Source organism: Amphiprion ocellaris, chromosome 7, assembly GCF_022539595.1.
Source record: "Amphiprion ocellaris isolate individual 3 ecotype Okinawa chromosome 7, ASM2253959v1, whole genome shotgun sequence".
Lineage (NCBI taxonomy): Eukaryota > Metazoa > Chordata > Actinopteri > Pomacentridae > Amphiprion > Amphiprion ocellaris.
In genome coordinates this window covers 22550736-22573176 of record NC_072772.1, presented here as the reverse complement: position 1 = coordinate 22573176, position 22441 = coordinate 22550736, and the positions used below count along the sequence as shown (strand labels likewise).

General features: G+C 39.5%; 1 protein-coding gene across 3 annotated transcripts; it reads left to right on the top strand.

Moving 5' to 3' along the window:
- Positions 1–193: 193 nt before the first annotated feature.
- zbtb44 (zinc finger and BTB domain containing 44) lies at positions 194–19194 on the top strand. 3 transcript variants are annotated; one of them, XM_023274661.3, is made up of 6 exons: positions 194–491; positions 6935–8038; positions 8597–8681; positions 9168–9319; positions 11907–12207; positions 15297–19194. In XM_023274661.3, the coding sequence occupies exons 2-6, from the start codon at positions 6973–6975 to the stop codon at positions 15700–15702; spliced, it is 2010 nt and encodes a 669-aa protein (XP_023130429.2). In that variant the 5' UTR covers positions 194–491; positions 6935–6972; the 3' UTR covers positions 15703–19194. The 3 variants fall into 3 exon arrangements, with proteins under 3 accessions (XP_023130429.2, XP_023130428.2, XP_023130430.1); XM_023274660.3 differs by lacking the exon at positions 194–491 and adding an exon at positions 531–733; XM_023274662.3 differs by lacking the exon at positions 194–491 and adding an exon at positions 535–733 and having other exon boundaries at positions 11907–11990; positions 15297–15471.
- The last annotated feature ends 3247 nt before the right edge of the window (positions 19195–22441 follow it).

The following is a 22441-nucleotide window of genomic DNA, read 5'->3' as shown; positions in this document are numbered from 1 at the left end:
ATGGCGAGCGGCAGCGCTATCTAAAATGAAAGGGACACCAGATTTGCGGTTGTTCTGATTAGACAAACGGCTCTATGGAGGCCAAGCAAAGTGCATGAAACAAGAGAAACCGCAGGGATTCCTGAGCAGCATCTGAGCGGTTCATGTCGCTGAATGTGACACTTCCTGTTTCTTACAGTACTGTACAGTGAGAGATGCGCGTTGCATTGTGGGGGTACAAACACAGCGCAGAAAGGACAGCGGGGAGCACAAAGGAATGAAAACAGCACCTCGACAACTTTTACCACCTGCCTGTTGTGATGTGAATCCATGTGAACGTTAATTAAACAGTGATTTTTGGCGGCTGGCAGGTTGACAACCGCCTGAGAGGAGCGGGGAATGTGAGAGAGCGGAGCGGAGCGGCAGGACGCACCGCTGTCTCCGACTGCTTTTTGCCAGCTGAGCTGTTTGCATCCCGAGGCCCAGCCGTTATCAGAGGCCTCATCACCAAGGTAAATCTCCTCCCCACAGTATGTCTGGATAACGATAACCCAGTTGTGTGTACTCTTATCCGGCTCCTTTGTTGTGTTAGCATTAACAAGAGCTAATGGACCAGCTAAGAGCGCCGTGTTGTCAGCTAACGCTAGCTGGGTAGCTAACGGTAGTTAGCTTATGTGCAGCAGCTGCGTCAAGTCAGGCAGGTTATCCACGGACACAACGGAGCTGTGGACACTTGTGCTTCACAATAAATCAGGTAAATTGAATCGCTCATTTTTGTTATTTGGCTCTTGAAAAGTTGTGTAAGAACATGTGTGTGTGTGTGTGGGGGGAAATCTAGACTGTAATATAGTACACACAGAAAGGAATAATACGGGTTTGTCGACTAAGAATTTTCAGACAGTCTGATAACAGTAATTTATTTATTGATGTCTCACAAGTATTGGTCACACACAGACATACACGCAGACACACACACATAATGTAGTAACAGCAGCAATTATAGTACAGTGACATCTTTCGTTTCAAATGATATACTAAAAGCATTGCAGTATCGAGCTGTCTTTTATTTTGACTGTTACAATCGGACGTACTTTTCATCTCCTGGCTGACTTGACGTATCAGCTTGACACTATTAGGCAGGTCTTGCTAAGCTGTGATTGTTGTAAACATGTTTTGTCAGCATGTTGTCCGCCAGATACTGTGTCCCATGCCTTAGACACACACCGCCTCTGTGCTTCCTGTGTGCTCTGTGACTGTCAGCTGTCTGTGTGTGGTTCACTTACAGCGCTTGTGGTCACTTGTTGTTGCGTGATGTAAACAAATGGGCGGAGGCCACGCCTCCACTGTCTATCGCTATCATAAGGATTTTTGTGAGCTGGCTAGGTTTTTAGGCTGGGCTGAGTCTTAGCTATGGGTCTTTCCATATTAAATCAGCTATATCTGAAAATCACCTGACCTCTTCAGGATCAACAGATTTTTAAAATGTGTTTACTAACTTCAGTATATTTAATAAAGCTCTTCGATATTTGAACATATTACTATTTATACTATCATTTTTCTGCGTTAGACACCATTGAAGTACGTTTAGGTGATTGAAAGTAGTGTTGTACTTTTTTTACTTAGCGCATTTCTGAGCTCACATAACTGGTTGACACTGCAACGTCTGGACTCGTTTTCAAGCCATTACTTTTTTTCTGTGTTAAAATTCCTTTCTAATTAAGGAATGTTTTGACTCGTGCAAAATGTAAAATTTAAGATTTACTAAGGGAATTAAAACTAGGGCTGCAACTAACGATTATTTTAATAATCGATTAATCGGTGGATTATTTTTTCAATTAATCGATGAATCGGATAAAAAAACCCCACATTTTTAATTTCCGCCGCTTTATTCAGAAAGAGAAGATTTGGACTGACAGAGCAAAAAAGATCATTTTAGTGAAGTATTCGTCTTCAACCATCGACAGAGGCCTCGTGTCAGTGACCATCATGTTGAGGATGCTCTCAGTCAGGACAGCTGCTTGCTGTGGTGGACATGATGTCTTTCTCATCATGAAGCCTGTCATTGTTTGCTGTTCATGAAATGAGAAAGATAGTATAGTATGAATATGTGTTACAGCACAATTTAAAACAACTCAGTAGTTATCTTGTTTTATTGGCAGAATTAGGTTAAGGCAAGTAAGTAGTCCAAAGAGCAAAACACAAAGCACACACACACACACACACACACACACACACACACACACACACATATATATGTATATATATGTATATATACATATATATATACATATATATGTATATATATATATATATATATATATATATATATATATATATATATATATATATACATATATATATATATATATATATATATATATATATATATATATATATATATATATATATATAGTACAGGCACCATAAACAATACTTCATAACATAAATTGAGATGTAAGAAGTTACTTTAACCCCTGTTTGGTCTAAATGCAGTTCATCCTGCCTCACTCCAACACAGACCAGTGTCTTCGCTCAGACTTTGTCAGAAAATTAAAACTTGAAGCTTAATCTTTAAATTATTATCGCCATTGTGTGCAAGTTATGTTTACTTATCAATCATATTCAAACCCTGCTTAAGCTGATTAAAATAAAATAAAAAGTATCTCACACACACACACACACACACACACACACACACACACACACACACACACACACACACACACACACACACACACACGTGCCTTATCACTGTCATTAATCAGCTAACAAACAAACACTAGCATCGGGAGAGCTACCAGACAGACTAAGGTTATGTTTCCTCACTGTATAACGGAACAAACGTAGGATAATGTAGTGACTTACCTGCTGTTGAGCTCCTTCATCCTCATCGGCGACTCCAATGTGTTTCCGTTTCAGGTGCTCTATCATCATCGTGGTGCTCCCCCGCCATCTCATATTACTTTTGCAAAGATTGCATGTTATGCATGTTTTTTGTTTTGTGAAGCGTGAAATGCTCCCACACTTTTGAGGACTTCGGTCAAACTGTTTTCTCCGTGTCAGTCAGGTTTTGTTGAATTTACTTTTCCTTTGAAAATACCGCCTCTGCTCTGCATCCACCTTGCTCTGTTCAACTCGCTCTGCAGGTGGAGTTTATTTAATTTTTTTAAACAGAACTTTATTTCGGTCAGCCAGCATTGATTAAAAAAAAACCCAAAACTTTATTTCTGTCAGCCAGCATTGACAAAGCTCTGCAGGTGAAGTAGACAGCTCCACGAGGTGGCGAGTGGCGCATGAATCACGCGACACAACGAATCGAGAACGAAATTCGTTGCCAACACTTTTAATAATCGATTTTTATCGATTTTATCGATTCGTTGTTGCAGCCCTAATTAAAACCATAATAATTCCTGCACTATCACTTTCCTGTCCCCGTAGAAAAGACAAATGTTTGATACCAACATTACACATCATCACTGCAGTCATAATGTGAGACTGAATGGTCTGGCTGCTCTTCAGTACCATTCTGCTGTAAAGGGTAAGAAAATGCTCTAGTGAGGAGTCCTGTCACTGAAATGTATAACTCACTGAACAGACTACCATGGCTGCCTTACTGCTCAATACAGACCTTCAGAAAAACTTGAAATTTTCAGTGTGGTGGGCTGTTGCCCAGAGTTTGTTGTTGTTTGGTTCCTTTAGCACAGAAAATGGTAACACACAGACAGTGGAAGGGAAGTGCAAAGTGAAATGAAGGTCCAATGGCAGACTTGTACCTGCATCCTTCATCCTGTAAGTCAGACAACAGAAACAGGACTTGAAAGACTCAAATAAGCTCTAGACACTCCAAACCTGTTTGATCAATGTGATTTGCTTAAACTGTATTCTCTATTTCCCAGCCATTAGCTACATTACAAGCGTTAAAAAATTCTCTTATTAGAAAACCATTTTGACATAAAAGGAGTCATGGATGGAAGATGAGCCAGATACCCAAATGTAGATAAAAATGAGACCTTTCATTGGCGGTACCTTGTTTTGACCAACCACCTGTCCCACATGATATGATATGAGCCTTGAACATTTACACAAAATGCACTTTTTACAGTTTTCTCTGTTGAAGAATTAGAAAACAGACAATACATCCAGTATACCGATGCTTGTTTCTATGTCTATTTGTCATAAACATTAAACTGGTGCAGTGCTGCTATTGAAACTATGATATATCCCATAATAATAATGCTTAAAGTGGGTTAATCAATAAATCATGCTGAACAAGAACAAGATTTGGCTTTAGATTATTATGCCTGGAGTGGATGTAAAATTGATCTGATTGCAGTCTTCACTAGAACTTAAATGTATTTCTCAGCTCTGAAAATTTCAGGTGTCCATTTCCTGTATTTATGTAGTTATGAGGGCTAAAAATGCTGGGAAAAACAACGCAAATTAAAAAGTGCAAGGTTTTTGACCTGCCCCTATGTATGTTAAGGACCTGAAAATATTCATAATGCAGTGTTTCCTCTACATTCATTTAGATCCTAGCCGCCGATCCTTCAAATTTCTTTTTTTTTGCTTTTTTTTAATTGTCGCAAATACACCCCCGTCGCATGTCTCCATCTTCACGGCAGAGTCTTGTACTGTGTCGAGTACCAAGGTAACATATAGATAACTGAATCTACTCTTTGATACGTCGGGTTAATATGACGTTAATTACTCGTGAGAGCGCAACCTTGAAAGTGACGTCATGTCAAGCAATGAGGCAACAGGTCAGTCAGAGGAGTGTCGTCTTGGAAAATAGGGCAGCGACTTACTGGAGAAGAGTTATGAGCTCAAGATATCTCATAATAGATTTTACAAGTTAAACACATTCACAAAATATTGATGGCCAGCTAACGTTACGTAACATATCGGTAGCTTCAGCTAATTGGGCCCGGTGCCAACTCAGTGCCGCTAACGTGAGTAAACTATTGATAGCATTAAGCTAACATCTACATACTGTGATGTAACTGCTGACTGCGTTTTCAGATGAGGTTGTTCAGATTTTTTTTTATTATTATTTTTTTTTTTTTTTTTACAATCAGCCTTTAAAAAGCTATTTTCAACTGGCCATTCAATAAATACATTGTAAAAGTAAAATCTGCAGTCAAATGTCATTTGTTTACGCCACCATGGCTCCCGAAGAGCCTGCCGCCGCTGCTGAAAAAAATCCTAGAGGAAACACTGTAGTGTGAAAGTAAACTTTTGCATGGCTTCATAAAATCTACTAAAGTTATTGAACATCAAAACCGCACTGATTCTGAGGGGGTCAGACAAGAGTCACTGACTGTTTATTTTTTTTTTTTTTCATGGAATGATGCTTGTATAGTCATTATTAATGGGTTTATCTCTAAGTTTTTACAGTCTTTGTAACTAATAAGAAATAACTATTTGATATCTCCAAATACATTTGTTTAGTTTGACCAAATTTGATAAGGTACCCACTGTTGAACTGCATTGCATTTAAAATTCGCTTTAACTTAAAGGACCAGTGTGTAGGATTTTGGCGTATCGGGGTTTGAGGTTGCAGATGGCCACCAACTGAATACACTTTACTTTTCAAGCATGTTGGGAAACCTACACAGGAAACCCTCTCTGGAGTCAGTGTTTTATTTGTCCATTTTGGGTTACTGTAGAAACATGATGGGCATGGTGAACAATCTTCCTGTTTTGATATGAGGGGCTAAGCTCACAGCAACACAATGATTTGTAGCAAGAGGGAATAATACACTAATGAAAACCTAATGTGGATGCCATATTCCATTTGTGGTGTCAGATTTTCCTGAATGCTACACATTAGACCATTAAACATAAGACCTAGGGAATAAACAAGAAGATATGAGATTAACGTAGAGGAAAAGATAAAGAAAAATGTATTTGTTTTTACATTTTCCTAATGATTTTTGTAATTAGATGTATCCGTTTTGATAAAGATGCCAGATTGTGTCTTGTTTTTCATTTGTATACAACACTGTTCCCTTAAGTTCATATATACTAAAAAACCTTCCTTTTTTGCCAGGAAGAACTTAATAGAGATCAAGTAGCCAAATAATTTTCTGACAGAGATATTATAGTTATGTGAAAACCCCATGGTAGAATTAAAGCTCTTTTCTATTAGCTCTTTTTGCTGGTTCAGACTAGGCACTCTCCTGTTGCACCACCGCAGCCCAGGTCTATAATTCACTTTGCCTTTACTGGGCCAACATAGCCCAAGAGTATTTTCCTTTGGTCCGTGTGTGTGAAGGGGAGCGTGCTCTCCCTGCGAGAGCCCCTTCACTTGAGCTTTTGTTTGATGGAAAATCTCATGCCTCAGAGAATCCACATGTCTCACAGACAGCTGCTGAGCGTCCTGTAGTGCACTGGCCTCCACATGGGTCTGGCTCGCATCGCTGCGCATCTGTTTGATTGTTGTTACATAACTTGGCATTTTGTCCTCTGTGCTCCCTACCCTGCTTTCAACCCCTCCTTACCTTGCCTTTCCCTCAGAGAGCACCTTTGTAGTTCTTTGTGCCTACACCCACCGCCTTTCACACAGCACTTTCATCCGGTCTTTACTCTGGAGCTGGTGTTTTGCAGTGATATTAGACAGCTCATTTTGACACCATCCTTTTACATTTTTAATGGAGTGGTTCAGTGAGACTCTGTGACATCTGTGATTTCACACCTGATTCTTCGAATGCTGGGTCTGGGCTTAGTTTAGTTAGGTAATCAATGGACACTGACGTTGCCTTACACAAACAAAAATGATGTAATGTGCTTCACACAGAAGAATAACAAATCCTAGCAAAAATATTTTCAATAACAGTGATCTCACTTTTTGTATTTTCCTACTAGACGTGGATCATGACTCCTGAGATACATCTTATGTGTTTTAACTTTTGTGAACTGAAGTGATTTGTTTGTGTTTCTTCCCATCTCTCCACAGGGCACATTTCCTGTACACAGTCAGAAAGGGACTCCAACATGGGGGTCAAAACCTTCACCCACAGCTCAACCTCCCACAGCCAGGAGATGCTTGAGAAGCTCAATGCTTTGCGCAATGAGGGTCACTTATGTGACGTCACCATCCGGGTCCAGGACAAGCTCTTCCTGGCCCACAAAGTTGTCCTGGCCTGTTGCAGTGAATTTTTTCGCACCAAACTAGTGGGACGGCCAGAGGAGGAGGACAAATTTGTGTTGGACCTTCATCACGTGACAGTTAGCGGTTTCGCTCCGCTGTTGGAATATGCCTACACATCTACCCTCTCCATCAGCACAGAGAATATCATTGACGTCCTGGCAGCTGCAAGCTACATGCAGATGTTTGCTGTGGCAAGCACATGTTCGGAGTTCATGAAGTCAAGTATTCTGTGGAGCCCGGGTAACAACAACAACAGCAACAACATGGCAGCAGACAAACCACATGAATCAGCACCAGAGAGCGCCTCATCAAACTGTGCCCTGACGCCTCTGGATGGTAGCGTGTCACCTGTGTCATCTGACTGCAGCGTGATGGAGAGAAATGTTCCCATATGCCGCGAATCACGACGGAAACGCAAAAGCTTTGTAACAATGGCATCACCTGAGAGCCCGCTCAAATGCACTACACAGATGGTCACCACCTCCCCTCAGATCCCTAACCCGTCCCCCTCTTTCTCAGACAGCACAGCCCAGCCTGTCGAGTCCTCCCTGGCCTTTCCATGGACATTCCCGTTCGGTATTGACCGGAGGTTCCACTCGGACAAATCAAAGCTCCCAGAGAGCCCTCGTTGTTTAGAGCAGGGCACTCCAGGGACCTCTGAGGTAGTGGTCGGTCGTCGCCTTAGTGATTTCCTGACATGTGAGAGCTCCAAGGTGGTGTCGTCGCCTGTGGCAGCAGAGGAGGAAGATGTAAGGGTGAAGGTGGAGCGTCTCAGCGATGAGGAGGTCCAGGAGGCGTCGTCACAGCCGGTCAGTGCCTCTCAGAGCTCGCTGAGTGACCAGCAGACAGTGCCAGGGAGTGAACAGGTCCAGGAGGAGCTGCTCATCAGTCCACAGTCCTCCTCTATAGGTGAGGCTACTTTCCTTACTTGTCACCTCCACAGCATTTTAAAGTACTTCTACATGTCTAATGTTGGCTTACAGTTACTTTAGTCTTACATTGATCTATTTGTTAAAAAAATATGGTGAAATCACATGTCAGTGTGCCAGTGTTGCCGAGTCTGTCACCGTTATAATAGAAGCTGTGTCCTGACCCACCTAACACAGTGTTGCTTTGTAAAATGTGCAATCAAACCTGCCTCACCCTGCCCTCAGAGCTGTTTAAACACCCACAAGATTTTTATTTGTATTGGTCTCAGTGGAAACTTTTATTGTCCAGTGGCCCAAATGCTTTTTGAAAGGCTTTTCTGCACTGCCATAAATAAAAAGAAAATGGAAACATTCGTCAGTTTTTCCTAAACTGTTGAATAGCACAGTGCATTGTTATCCAGCATCATCAATCTTTAAATGGGGGATTAGCCTTCAAAGAACTAAAGTATATGAGTGTAACCCTGTCCAAGATGACATGCTTTAGTCAGAAAATCAGGAGACCGCCACCCTGAGTACATTTTTTTCTTTGTTTTTCCAGGGTCGATGGATGAGGGAGTGTCAGAGGGCTTGCCGTCAATGCAGAGCACCTCAAACGCTGGAGGACATGCAGAAGATGATGAGAGGTATCACAATTTGTTACAACTTGCACCGAACAAGTCATACGCAATAAAGGACATATAGGCATGAATCCCATGACTGGCTGTCTGTGCCACACCTGCTTTAGATAATAAATTTGGACGTCATGTTGAAATGATGCACTGTGATATAAAGAATGCAGGTTGTATATTGGTAAGGCCTCAAGCCACAAACATGGATGATACATTTTATATGAAAGCCAGCGTAACCTCTAACGGGAAATTGATTAATGTCAACCAATCTGACGCATATCATTATCATCACTGGTCACACAGTCAGTTGTTCCACAATGTCTTAAAGCTTGATGTAATTCAGGAGGAATTATTAGGACACAAGGAGACTCTGGAACAGTAACTTTACTGGCATGTCAAAGTGGATGCTTTGTACCCTTCATACGGGGATAGATGTATTTGTCCATGTAAGCATATACAAGCTTGATTCTCACTTTGATTTTTCCTCTCTTTGTATTTCAGGCTGGAAGGTATTCAGTATCCATACCACCTCTATATTAGCCCGTCAGCCCGACCCGGCACCAACGGCCCTGACCGGCCATTTCAGTGTCCAACATGTGGAGTCAGATTTACACGCATTCAAAACCTGAAACAGCACATGCTCATACACTCCGGTAGGTAAAATGGAAAAAAATGAAAACTACATGCCATTGTACACCATTGTATTGCCATCAGAGACTACCGTGACGGGTAATATTGAACCTCAGAGAGAGTACTGTTGTAAATACTGTGGCACATCAGCTGGGATGATGGTAGTACTATAGAATTAAACACACGCTACCATTCATACTACTAGTAGTATGATGGGGAAACCATAATAATACTACTTCAAATTACAATACAGTACTTTAGTGGGAGTCGTATTATGTTATATGGTATATATGTTGTTTAGTACTGTATAGTAGTGCTGAGGTATAATAAGGCAGTACTGACCTTTGGACACTTTTACAGCACTGAATTGTATTGAGTCACAGCTGATATAATTAAGTTCTTCTGAGACTTTGACACTCAACTGTCAAATTGTTCTTCCTTTTGGATAGTGGCAAGCATTGATGTTTAGTAAAGTACTCAGCTATTTAACACTGAGCTCCTGGAACATCGCTGGAATCATGATGAACGGAAAAAAAGTATTTGAATCCATGCATCAAAAATAGAGATTTTCTTCATTCTATGCCAAAGACAGTGCGACTTGACTCCTGACAGTGCAGTCTGATATTGAGAGCTGTTATGCTAGAAGTGGATAGTGTGGCTTCTGACCTCAAGCATGGATAAAGAGACGCCTACAGCGGTCACTTCTTTCTAACTCTACTTTTTTTTTTTAAAATTTATAAGCTTGTATTGTTCAGCACAAACCAACGCTGACTGACGTGACATCAGTTGAAAACATTTATCAGGATTCACACAGCTCCTTCTGGAGACACTGAGGACTTTAAGCTGGGGTTACACTTTTGACATCATATGCAGAAGTCTGCTAGAGTCAGCAGAGACGCCTGTGTGGACATCTACATTGCAGCCCCAAATTTGTGTGTATTACACTACAAGGGCAGGGATGTGCATGTGCAGAGTACATAGACACTGATGTACTGCACATGTATTTAACAGGGTCCCTGAAGTGGACCAGAAAGTAGCATAATAGCAACATCTATGCCACAGTGATGAGGGTGTATAATCAAGACCTGATACAACTTGCAGTAGTTATCTGTAACACCTGGAAACATACTTAAATCCCCATGAGGTGCATTATAGTAGAAGTTTTTCAGGTTTTCTATTTGTTTAGATCTATTCCACAAACATTTGTTTTTACTGTGATTTTTTTTTTGTTTACTATTGTAAAAAAAAAAAAGCCAAAATTCCATCCACTGTGACTCAATGTTTTGAACAAGTAAAGTGTCAATTTCAGTGTGGTTAAAGGAATTTATAGGCCGTTTGTTTCACGTTTTAGTATATTCTGTCCTCGCTTATTTTTAAACCTTGGAGAAATTGTACAAATTCCATTGTTAGTGGTCTTTACACATATTGTTGTTGCTCTTTACACATAGTACTGCACTGATGGATTTAATGTTGCATTTGACGTGTTTACTTGCAACAAAGTGAGATTGTAAAACAGTGCCATAAACAGTATTTGTAGCGTGGATGGTGTCGTGGAGCAGAAAGGGTCCAAAATCAAAACCTGCTCAGTTAATGTGAGTCACTCAATGTGGCTGTGATTAGCTGATGCAATGACAAGCCTGCAGAATATACACCTCTGTTTGGGGTCACTTAGAAGTCTCCTTATTTGTGAAAGAAAAGCTTTTTTTTTTTTTTTTTTTTTTTTAAATGAAGATAACTTTAAATGAATCATGAATCCAGTCTAGACATTGTTAATGTGGTAAATGACTATTCTAGCTGGAAACAGCTGATTTTTAATGGAATATCTACATAGAGGTACAGAGGAACATTTCCAGCAGCCATCACTCCTGTGTTCTAATGCTACATTGTGTTAGCTAATGGTGTTGAAAGGATAATTGATGATTAGAAAACCCTTGTGCAATTATGTTAGTACATGAATAAAAGTGTGAGTTTTCATGGAAAACATGAAATTGTCTGGGTGACCCCAAACTTTTGAACAGTATTGTATTTACTTTAAATGTATCTCTCATTGACTTGATTTTATTATGTAGGTTGAGGAAGAAACAACTTTTTATGTCGTTACCAAATAACATTTTAGAGCTAAAATTAGAGACATTAAAGACAAATAATTCAATTTTTTGCCAGATAGATTGTAGGTTAGCTACTAAGCAAACTGACAACCCACACATTTTTTTCTTTGTCTTTGCAGAAAAGGGTGAACGGCTTAACATTTAGACAAGTGATTTGTTAGACTTGGAGTGTAACAAATATGTGTTTATTACCCCTTTGGAACTGGATTAAAACATGACCTGGAATTCTTTGAAAGTCTGAAGAGTGCAGTTGCTAAAGGAAACTTTGTAAAGGTGAAATGATAGTTGGTTGTTGTGCATCGCTGCATCTTGTATAGACCTTAAGGATGAGTAGTAAGGCATTTTTGTTGTAGACATACTGGAATACATTGATAAAGAAAGTAGTTGGCAGACTTTGTGATTACATTAACCCTCCACCTCACTTCACCCACACATAGTTACTGACTTTTGTGTGATGCTAATGTTCAGATCAGCGAGCAATGGTTTTGTCTTCCTCCTCCAGGCATTAAACCTTTCCAGTGTGACCGCTGTGGGAAAAAGTTCACACGGGCCTACTCCCTAAAGATGCATCGGCTGAAGCACGAAGGTAAACGCTGTTTCCGGTGCCAGATTTGTAGCGCCACATTCACGTCCTTCGGTGAATATAAGCATCACATGAGGGTCTCCCGACACATAATCCGCAAGCCGCGGATTTATGAGTGCAAAACGTGCGGCGCCATGTTCACCAACTCTGGCAATTTAATTGTACACCTGAGGAGTCTGAACCATGAGGCATCCGAACTAGCAAACTACTTCCAGAGCAGGTGAGGAGTTTGGGGGCGTCGACCCCCATCATTTACTCAGATCTCACCTGGATCAGAAAATAACTTCAGTTTAGATTTTAATACCTGAATTTTATTGGATCGTTGTCGTGGCTTTGGTTGTGTAGAATTGTTTTTGAGATGATTGCAACTGATCTGAATGCTCCAATCAAATGTACCTGAAGTATTTGACTGTATTTATTGTGGAATTTTAATTTCACGTGTTTAGAACAATCATTTGACATTTGGGGAAGTAGGCTTTTTAAATTTCTTATAATGGTTGAATGAAAAAACAATACCACCCTCATGTCTATATGGTAAATATAAAGCTACTGCCAGCAGCTATTACATTTAGCTTACCATAAAGAATGAATGTTTTGGTAAACGGCTACGGTGACTCTCACCAAAGGTAGCAAAATCCACCTAATGACACCTCCAAAGCTCCTAAATGAAAATGTTTCTGGTTTGTTTTTTCTGCACAAACATGATGTAGAAACAATTACTTGTCTTTTACAGGAGGTTATGCTGTGGACTATTTCTTGCCTGGATACAGTTCTGGATTATTCGGCTGTTGCCTTGCCACAGGCCCCAGCCAAAGAATCATAAGGAACATAACAACCCATAAAGCTGCAAAATGACAGCTTAATGGCTACAGTTTTAGTAGAGATCAAATAAATGACACATGATTTGTTAATTGATGATGTTTTAAAGTGCTGCCAGGTGGATTTCACTACTTTTGGCAAAGCAGCTGCTGGGTGTAGCTTCTTAATGTGTACATGAGTGATATTGATCTTCTCATTTAAGTCTCAGAAAGAAACCAACTCATTGTATCTCCCAAAATGCCAAGCTAGTTCTTTAGCCTTCATCACTGAGAGACTTCAAATACCTTAAGTCTGTTTGGGCTTCAACAGACAAAATTCCTTAAGATGTGAGGATGAAGTAGATTATCTAGTATACGAAATTATTATTACATTGACAAACTGCCAAAATTATGATTCAACTGTACAGTGTTTAAACACCTGGGATCACTTCAGCCTTGTATAAACCACTCATCACATAGTCCTACTCTTTGGTTATAAGATACAGTTGCACCTTAAAAACATCACCAAGTGCTAGTGGTCCAACAATCAATACAGAATACAACTTTCATCATTTTGTAATGTCTGTGTGTTCCTATATGAAAGACTTTTCCTGAACCACGTAGACGGGGTTGTTTATTTTTATCAGCAGCTCAGGCCATAAAGCTGCATGAAAGTCAGAACACGGTGTCTTTATAAAGTCCAAGTGTGTTTTTATTTCCCAGACTTTTCCACTCCTTAATCAACTCAAGCCCTCACAGGTCGGCAGGACTCAAATGGTCCATTGACTCCTCAAACGTTTTATAGTAGAAGGTCTACTTCTGAGATCATAACAGAGTGGAAAATTCTCTGGCAAGTCACTCAGACTCTTAACTCCCATCCTCAGTCTTCACATAAAAAGATATGTTAACTACACTGTACTCTTTTTCTAAGTTGCTGATTTCCAGACTAGTTTGTCAGATTCAGCTGTCGTCTGTGCCACAAATGAGTTGCACTTGACCATCCCTATTTATTCTGGATTCTGAGCTCTGATCTCTACAGTTCTATAGTCTGTACATGTAACGCTGTGGGACTGTGGCGTCTGTTAAATCCAGTTCACGATCATTCTCACACTGTGTACTTCCACATTTTAATGGGCCTCTGTTGTAGAAATTCAAATGTGCTTTTTTAAAGTACTATCATGATATAAAAACCAAGACAGTCCTGTCTCGGCTTAGACGACCATCAGTTACTGTATATTTCTTTTAATTGTTTCTGTTATATTTTGAGCATTTGTATTGGCACTAAGCACTTCATCTCAAATCCACATGTCCCAACACACTTACAAGCCCTCACCTTAGATTGTTGAATGAGTTCTGTTGTTTATTACACTGATTACGCTACAACCACTGGAGTGTATTAGAGGTGAATTATATGTGTGGATGGTGGGAGTGGATACACATCACTTGGCATATTAGAAGCAAGCTTATTATGCCAAGACCACAGAAATCATAGGGAAACATTATGTTGGATGTTGCATTAGTTGCTGCTTTAGACCAAAACGCAATACAGCCACTAGACATCTAATGTTTTTTAGTAAGGCTAAGTCATTGTTACCTGATCCTAAGCTGCAGAGGATGGATGGATGGATGGATGAATGGATGGATGGATGGATGAATGGATGCCATGATTAATTGATTAGTTATAAACTAGCAAGTTAATTGCAAACTTTTTTTGGTAATCAATTTTAAAAAGCCTCAAGTCTCTGAATTATCTGATTGCAGCGTCTTTCCTTCACTGACAGTAAAAGCAATTTTTTTTGGTTGTGGGCAAAACAAGACATTTTAGGACGTCACCAAAAAGATAATCAACTGATTATTTGATAAAGAAAATAATTGTTGTCTGCAGCCTGCATGGATGGATGGAATGAGGGATATATAGATGATAATTACATGTATTTTGACAGCTGAACTTTTGAAGCAGTTTTGAGTGCTCAGAACATATTACACTCTTTTTCTTGTTGCTGTTAAAGCATATTCTGGCAAATGTAATCTTTTACTGATGCAATATATAGGTCCACACTCTAAAGCATAAGATAAGGAAAAGCACCAATGTTATTTGAACTATTTAGTAATTAGCAGATCAGTCGTTTCGACTTTAGAGCAAACCTCTGTCCAATTAAATAGTTCTGAGAAAAAAAAAGATAAATGTCAAACTTGAATTATCACATATTTGTCAGGTCTGTCTTTGTACAAGTTGTCGTAGAATTTCCATATACTCTTGTGCTATCATGCTAACTGACAAGCATAATAACAGGGAATACAACACCACCTTGTAAGTGGTGCCAGATCACACTGAACATCACAGATTTACTGTGTGATGATGAGAGACCAGATGTTTTATATGGACTCAAAACTCAGTGAGGATGTACCGTAAAAATGTGTTTTTCTGTCCTCATCCTGAGACTTTGTGTATTTCTGATACTGTAACAAATGAAAAGATGGTGACCTCAACAAGTTCTCTTGGTCCTTGCAGTGATTTCCTCGTGCCCGACTACCTGAGCCAGGTACAGGAGGAGGAGGAGGCGCTGGGAGTCCAGTATGAGCTGGAGGAGTCCCAACATCACCCGGTCTACCCGGGCAGCACCTCCACCTCCACCACCACTGCCGCCTCGTCCTCCTCCTCAGTCCAGATGCCTGTCATCTCCCAGGTCTCTTCCTCCACCCAGAATTGTGAGAGTTCCTCCGGCTTTCTTTCACCTGAGCCCCTGGATCCCCTGGAAGCCCCAGCCTCCCTCAAGATGGACGCCGACGAGACGGCAGCCATGACAGAGGAGACCAAGATGGACAACAGTGTAGGAGGCAGTTCCCCAGAGGTGTTTGAAGAAGAGCAGCAGCAGCATGCTCAGGCCAAGGAGGTGGCTTCCATTACCATTGAGTGATTCAAGTCTTCTACTTGCCCATCATGTCTTATTTTGCAGTCATGTCATATGGGAATATCAGTTGAAGTGATCTGACGGCTGAAAGGGACGACTTGAACATGTGCACATGCTGACACCTCATCATATGAAGTCATCAAGACGCCGCGATCGAAGTTTCCTGAAGACTTCAGCTGGCTTGATGGCACTTTTCTACACACAACACAGATGCACTTATTTGAGTGTATGTTCTACACCAAACCAAATCCAACAAAGTAAATGATAATTGTCATTGTTTTCTTAATATAAATTCCTAAACTTTACTGATATATGAGATTTCAGCACGTAAGAAGATTTTTTCCATGTGGAAATGCCAGTAAACAGTATTTTTTAAGAGTCATTTGAAATAATAGGGTTGTTTTTTTTCCCATATGACGTGAATGCAGCACTAGCTAAAGTCATTTCTGTCTTAGCCAATTTGAGGTCTGTTAAATCCAAGCCTTGCTCTACTTTTGGAAAGTGCCTGAGAGTTCCCATTTTAACACAGTAACATGTAGAGGAAGAAAAGGTCTTGACTTTGCCAACAGTGACAAATCAAGTGTTTGCAAACTGAGCTAAAGAAAAAAAATCCTTGTATTTCATTTGTAGTGGTAATGCTAGTTTGTATGGGCAGAGACTGTGTTATTCCTTCAGTGCCGTCGCTATAGGCAAACTGTTAAATGTCAATATTATCTATACTGCAATAGCTTGTACTGTAGTTTTACTATTTGAATGCTGTGTATGTTGGGTGTTGTGAAATATGACATGTCTGGTGTGTGTATGTGCATTTCTTTGATCAATATGAACACAGTACATTTCGTTTTAAATGTTGAAAACTTGAAATATATTGACAAAGTATTCCCTAAAGACATTTGTGCAGTATGGAATTTTCCTGACCTATTTTTTATTCTTATTTATAATGAACACTGTTGTTAAGTCAGCCTTTGTGTCTCCAAAAAGTGAAACATTGGATCAGCTTTGGTCAGCACTGATCTTTTTGTTTTAAACCAAATAAAATACAAAATAAGGCATGAATTGATGTTTAACATAAAAAAATATATAAAATTGGAGTTGCCAGGTTGTCTGTAAACTGCAGTGTTACATTCCAAAATGGTCTCTAAGATGGTAATGTAGCATTTCATCCCAACTGAAGGTTAGCCTACTTGTCAAATGGCAGTTCATTTAACTGTAGGGTTAATTTGTTTTACAGATATTGATTTCTCACATGGCTTTCAAAGTTGCCAACAGGTATACTGCAGATATTTTACAATATTGCATGACTGTCGAAGTGATGTTTCACTTAGGTACAACTTGATTGTCTTTTTTAAACTTTTAGCCTTGTGTGAATTTGAGGTGAACCAGCATTCAGTTGTTTTTTTTGTCTTCATCTGAGTTGTCAGAAAGGGAAAAACTACATTGTCAAAGTTTCCCTGACGATCATTTACACTCAGTGAGCACTTTAATAGGAATACCATGTGATGTAGTTTAACCCAAAACAACAGCTCTGCCATAAATTCTGCTTTTTAACATGGAATATGAGGGGAAATATTCAGGATCTTTTTCAGTATAACATGTCTCCACTACCTGCTACAGCCTCTATAATAAACAGGAAGTAGAATTATCACCTTTCTGACAGGGTACACAAAAAATATAAATGTATATATATATTTTAAAACTAGAACTTATGGCAAAGCTGTTGTGTTGGATTGCACTGGTGTTACTGCTAAGGTGCTTGGTGAGTCTGTATTTACTGTGTATGTGCAGCCTAGGCAGCAGGAAGAGATGCAACTAGATGACTGTTTATAGGATAGCATTGCTTTGGAAGCAACATGAGCAGGCTAATGTGTGAATGCAAATGCTGTGAGTTGAATCCTTCTAAATGATAAAAGTGCGTTAAACAAGAGCCAATCAGCACAGTTTGGCAGTAGGCTGTCTTTGATGTTACTAGTTTCACTTCCTTTTTTAAAGCTGATTCTGGATCATACCTCCGACTCTTGTTACCTGCGTTGTGCCAACATGGTTTTAATTCTGTAGTTAGACATTGCTGTGCCTGTATTTTAGGAAGATAATGACACCCGTGGTGATAATCCATGAGTTGAATGCTACTGACTGTGACTGGGTTTCTTGTTCCGTTTTATTTTTCGCCCCCTAAAAGTAGTACAAACAGGCGACATTTAGCATTACCCCAGCAGGATGTAAGAGCTCACATACAGGGTTGATTGTAAATGTGAAGATGAATATTGCTGTGATGAGGACATGAGTTTTCCCATGTCCTGATCACTGAAATCCAATGAGAGCTGTCTTAATAAAAGCTGATGTCACCCTGTGCCATCCTTTCAGTCGCTTTCTAAATGTTGTGCCATTTGCCCTTTTTATCTGGGTACAAATCAAGCTTTTTCCTACAGGACCAAATGTTCTCTCTCTCATTGGGGATTTGCCATGGCAATCAGTAATTGCACATAATAAAAGAAAGAGATAATCATTCGAAGTGGTCCATGCTATTTAGCAAAGGGGTCCTGCTGTTCGAGCCCCTTAAAACACTGTATGATGTTGTGCATTTAAGAGGCTAGCCTTAGTAAATGGACCTATTAACTCTAGTTGCACAATGTCAGAATTTGAAAAAAAAAAAGTTTTCTATTCTCCATTTGTATGTCATGCTTTTCATCTGTTGTGTTCAGTGTCTGTATTCAAACAACTTTTTTATAATGAAATGCTGCTGTTTGTTGAAACGCAAAAGTGCCCAAAATATTTTTGTGAACCAATGGTGTGCAATAAATGGACCGGTGTTGTTTCAAAAGTTTTCATTTTGTCTTTGGAATGGTAGATCATATATATAATTATATACATATATATATTAAAAAAGAATGTATCATTTTGTTTTAATCAAATGTGACTGAAGGTGTATCCAATAGGCAAGGACCCCATTTGATCTGTGAAACAAGGAACAAGGCTTTGATATCAAACGACTGGTTCTATTCAGCTCCTTTCTGTTTGTTTCTGAAGTTGCATGTTCATATCGTTCTGTGAAGTGAAAGAGAGCATGTCTTGAGTTGGCGGTGCGTTCTGTCAAGGCCTTATTTGTTGATGACTTTTCATTCAGCGTAGCTCTGATCTGTTGTTCAGCATGCCCTCTTCTTTTCTGTACGTTATCCCTTTTTATGTGCAATGTTCTAAAATATCTTGATTATATACAGGACATGCCTTTGCAATGTACACTTGATGTTGTATACGTTTTCCAGTCCATATGGTTTATTTAAAAGTAGGAAAATATAAGAAAAAAAACCTGGTAGCTCTTCATAATGCATATATATTTTTGGTGATTTTTGTATTATGGTTGCTGTTTCATGGCATCTTTGGATATTCTTGTTAAATGTGAATAGAACAGCTTAGTCTGGGAGTATGGGAGGCCTTGGTAGTGTTCACTTTGTGACCGTCTGCAGTGTGTGTATATATATAAATATACAGTATATACACTCATACTATGTTGCATATTCTTTATACTGTAGGCTACTTGATTACAACCTGCTTTGAGACAGATGTTGTATTTTGTGTCTTTGATACTGTATTTAAACTGTAGTTTGAAGAAACTGTACAAAAAACATCCCAGATAGTAACACAACCTGCACACTGTATACGGAGAACTGACGTTGGTGGTGTTGAGTGTTTTAACTGGATCATATTCCACAGTTGGCTGTTAAAAACTGACAAGACCACTCTGTATTTAAGAGTTTATGGTTGTTCTGAATCTTTGCTAGTGTTCTGGCTTTGCAGTCCTGTTGTTCTTAAAAAGAGTTGTTTTTGTAAAAGTATAAAATGTAAATAAAAAAACTTAAGTCAGAGTAAGTGAATAAACTTGTCTGAGAATTTATTTATTTACCAAAGCAATAGCTTATCTTGTTACATTAAAATGCTAATATACTGATCAGGTATAACATAATGACCACCTTCCTAGCGTTGTATTGGTCCCTTTATGCTGCTAAAACTCTTCTGACCCAGTGGGGCATGAACACAGGGTGGGATCTACCTAGATCAGGCTTATCCTGGTACATCCAATATGATGGTTGTAGCCTCCAGTTCTGAAAAGCGTGGTTCCTTAAACCTGCAATCTTTCTAACAACCAACAGGGGGTGACTGCTCTGGTTGCAGACTGAAATTTGATCTATGAGAAAATAATCCAAATTCTTACTTGATATGCTGCCTCAGTAAGCATTTTCCTAACAACTTTATGGTCTCAATCACTGGTTTCATATTTCCATAATACAGCAGAGTGTTCATTATGTGAAATATGGTCCAATTTACACTAAAATAGCCAATATATTTATCAATATCAAAACAGTGGCAGATGATAAATGGTGGTTACATCCATCTTTTATTTATAGTCTTTGGTTAAATCAGCCTCCCTAGCAAGAAACCTGCGTCTGGGTAAATTTAATCTCTCGTAAACAGGACTCTCTATAATTTATCTATTCTTGCATTCTACTGACAAGGCAGTTCCACTTTATTTCTACAATTCTATATTTTCATTTAGCAAACGTTTTTATCCAAAGCAACGTGCATCTGAGAGTAGATGCAACGCAAGCAAGGATCTAGTCAGGAGAAAACAGCCTGGATAAGTGCCATAAAATAAGTTCAAGAATTATAATAGGACCGTGGTGTCTACAGGCAGTGTGGATGCAATAGAATTTTTATGTATTTATTTTATTTTATTTTTATTTTATTGCAGTCTGTTGAGTGCAAAGGTGTTCAGTAAAGAGCTGGGTTTTTAGTCTTTCCTTAAAGACTGAGAGAGACTGCAGATCCTGTTTATTTCCCATTAATGTTGCTATTGTGTCACTATGGGACATGCTAGCTTTGCATTCTTCACCTGTTGTAGAGACTGGAACTAAACAGTGGCATACAATGCCTTACTATAAAATTTTATCTTGTGTCTTAGAAACCTCTCCAGCATGAATACAGACTAAATGTAACACTATCCATAGCCTCACACATGTAAACAAACCGTGGTGCTGGTGTGCACATGAATATGTGGGGTTGAATAGGTCAGCTGGTAAGTTGGTCCAGATGGAGTCCCATAATACAGGGAGTGTATTTTGCTGATGGCCTATTTCAGATTCTTCCAGTCAGGCTGAAAACAAAAGTTTCAAAAGATTTATGTTAAAAAAAAAAACAAAAAAACGCTAAGCTGCAGGGAGCTTGCACTTGTTGCCCTGATACACCACTGTTTTCAAGAATTTACTATACTGTAGAAGGAAACAACAGTCCCCCCTTGAGAAAGTATTTGACCATAGTCTCTTTGCCTTAATCTCCAACCATCTCAACCTCCAACAGAACCAGGGCCAAGGAGGGCAGAGAGAGAGAAAAGAAGAGCAGTGTAAAGTAACAGATAAACAAAACAGAAATAGATCCTGAGTGTGAGGCTATTGACTGCAAATCAGAAATGTGCATCCCTGGAGCCAGAAATGCCTTCAGACAGGTACAGGCAGAGCAGACAGAGAAGATAAAACACACATTAGAGAGAGAAAATTTTAATGACATGCAAAGGTGGCAAATAAATGTATAAAGAGAGAGGGAGAGGTGCTTAGTGCATCATGGGAGCTGATTCTACAACAGAGGAGCTGACAACTGAAGGATCTGGAAACCACAAGTAAACCTGCAGTCTGACAGTGAAGGACTCTGTTAGGTTGATATGGTACATTAAGGTCTTTAAGATACAATACAATACAATACAATAACTTCATTAATCCCCAAAGGGAAATTCAATTGTCTGTGGTCTCATCTGTCTACTTTAGAATTAAATAGTCTAATTGCTGATGGTAAGAAAGATTTTCTGAATCTTTCTATCCTGCAGCGCAGGGATAGGAGCCGTCCACCACCGATGTTTCATTGTTCATTGAGGCAGATATGAAGTGGATGATCCATGTTTGTCAGAATGGCCTCCATCTTGCTCAATCCCCGTCTCTCCACCTCATCCTCCAATAAGTTCAATCATAAGATGGAGCTTGATAAGATGGAGCTTGGTCATTAAAAGCTTTATATGTGAGAAGCAGGATTTTAAATTCTATCCTGGCTTTTACAGGAAGCCACGAAGAGAGTCTAATATGGGAGAAATTTGATCTCGTTTACAGGTTCCTTTCAGAACTCTGGCAGGTAAATTTGAAGATAATTTTGCATGAGCTTGTTTGGACATTGGCAGTTGTAGAGATCCCTTTGGTTTGAAACAAGTAACCAAGTTTCCAAATTGACTATGGTGTTTGTGGTATGAAAGCAAAGCAACCACAGATATCAATCTATCCATCCAGCCATTATCTATACACCGCTTAACCCTCATTAGAGTCGCAGGGGGCTGTAGTCTATCCCAGCTGACTTAGAGTGAAGGCAGGAGACACCCTGAACAGGTCACCAGTCTATCACAGGACTACATATAGAGACAAACAATCACACTCACATTCACACCTACGGACAATTTAGAATTATCAATTAACCTCAGCATGTTTTTGGACTGTGGGAGGAAGCTGGAGAACCTGGAGAAAACCCACACATGCACAGAGAGAAGATGCAAACTCCATGCAGAAAGATCCTGGGAAGGCTGGAATCTTCTAGCTGCAAAGTTAAAGTGCTAACCACCAAGCCACTGTGCAGCCCAACCACACATCTTGTATTGGAAATTATTCTGTGATCATGGTGCGGCGATTCTCAACAATCAGTGGTGTAGGAACACATTACT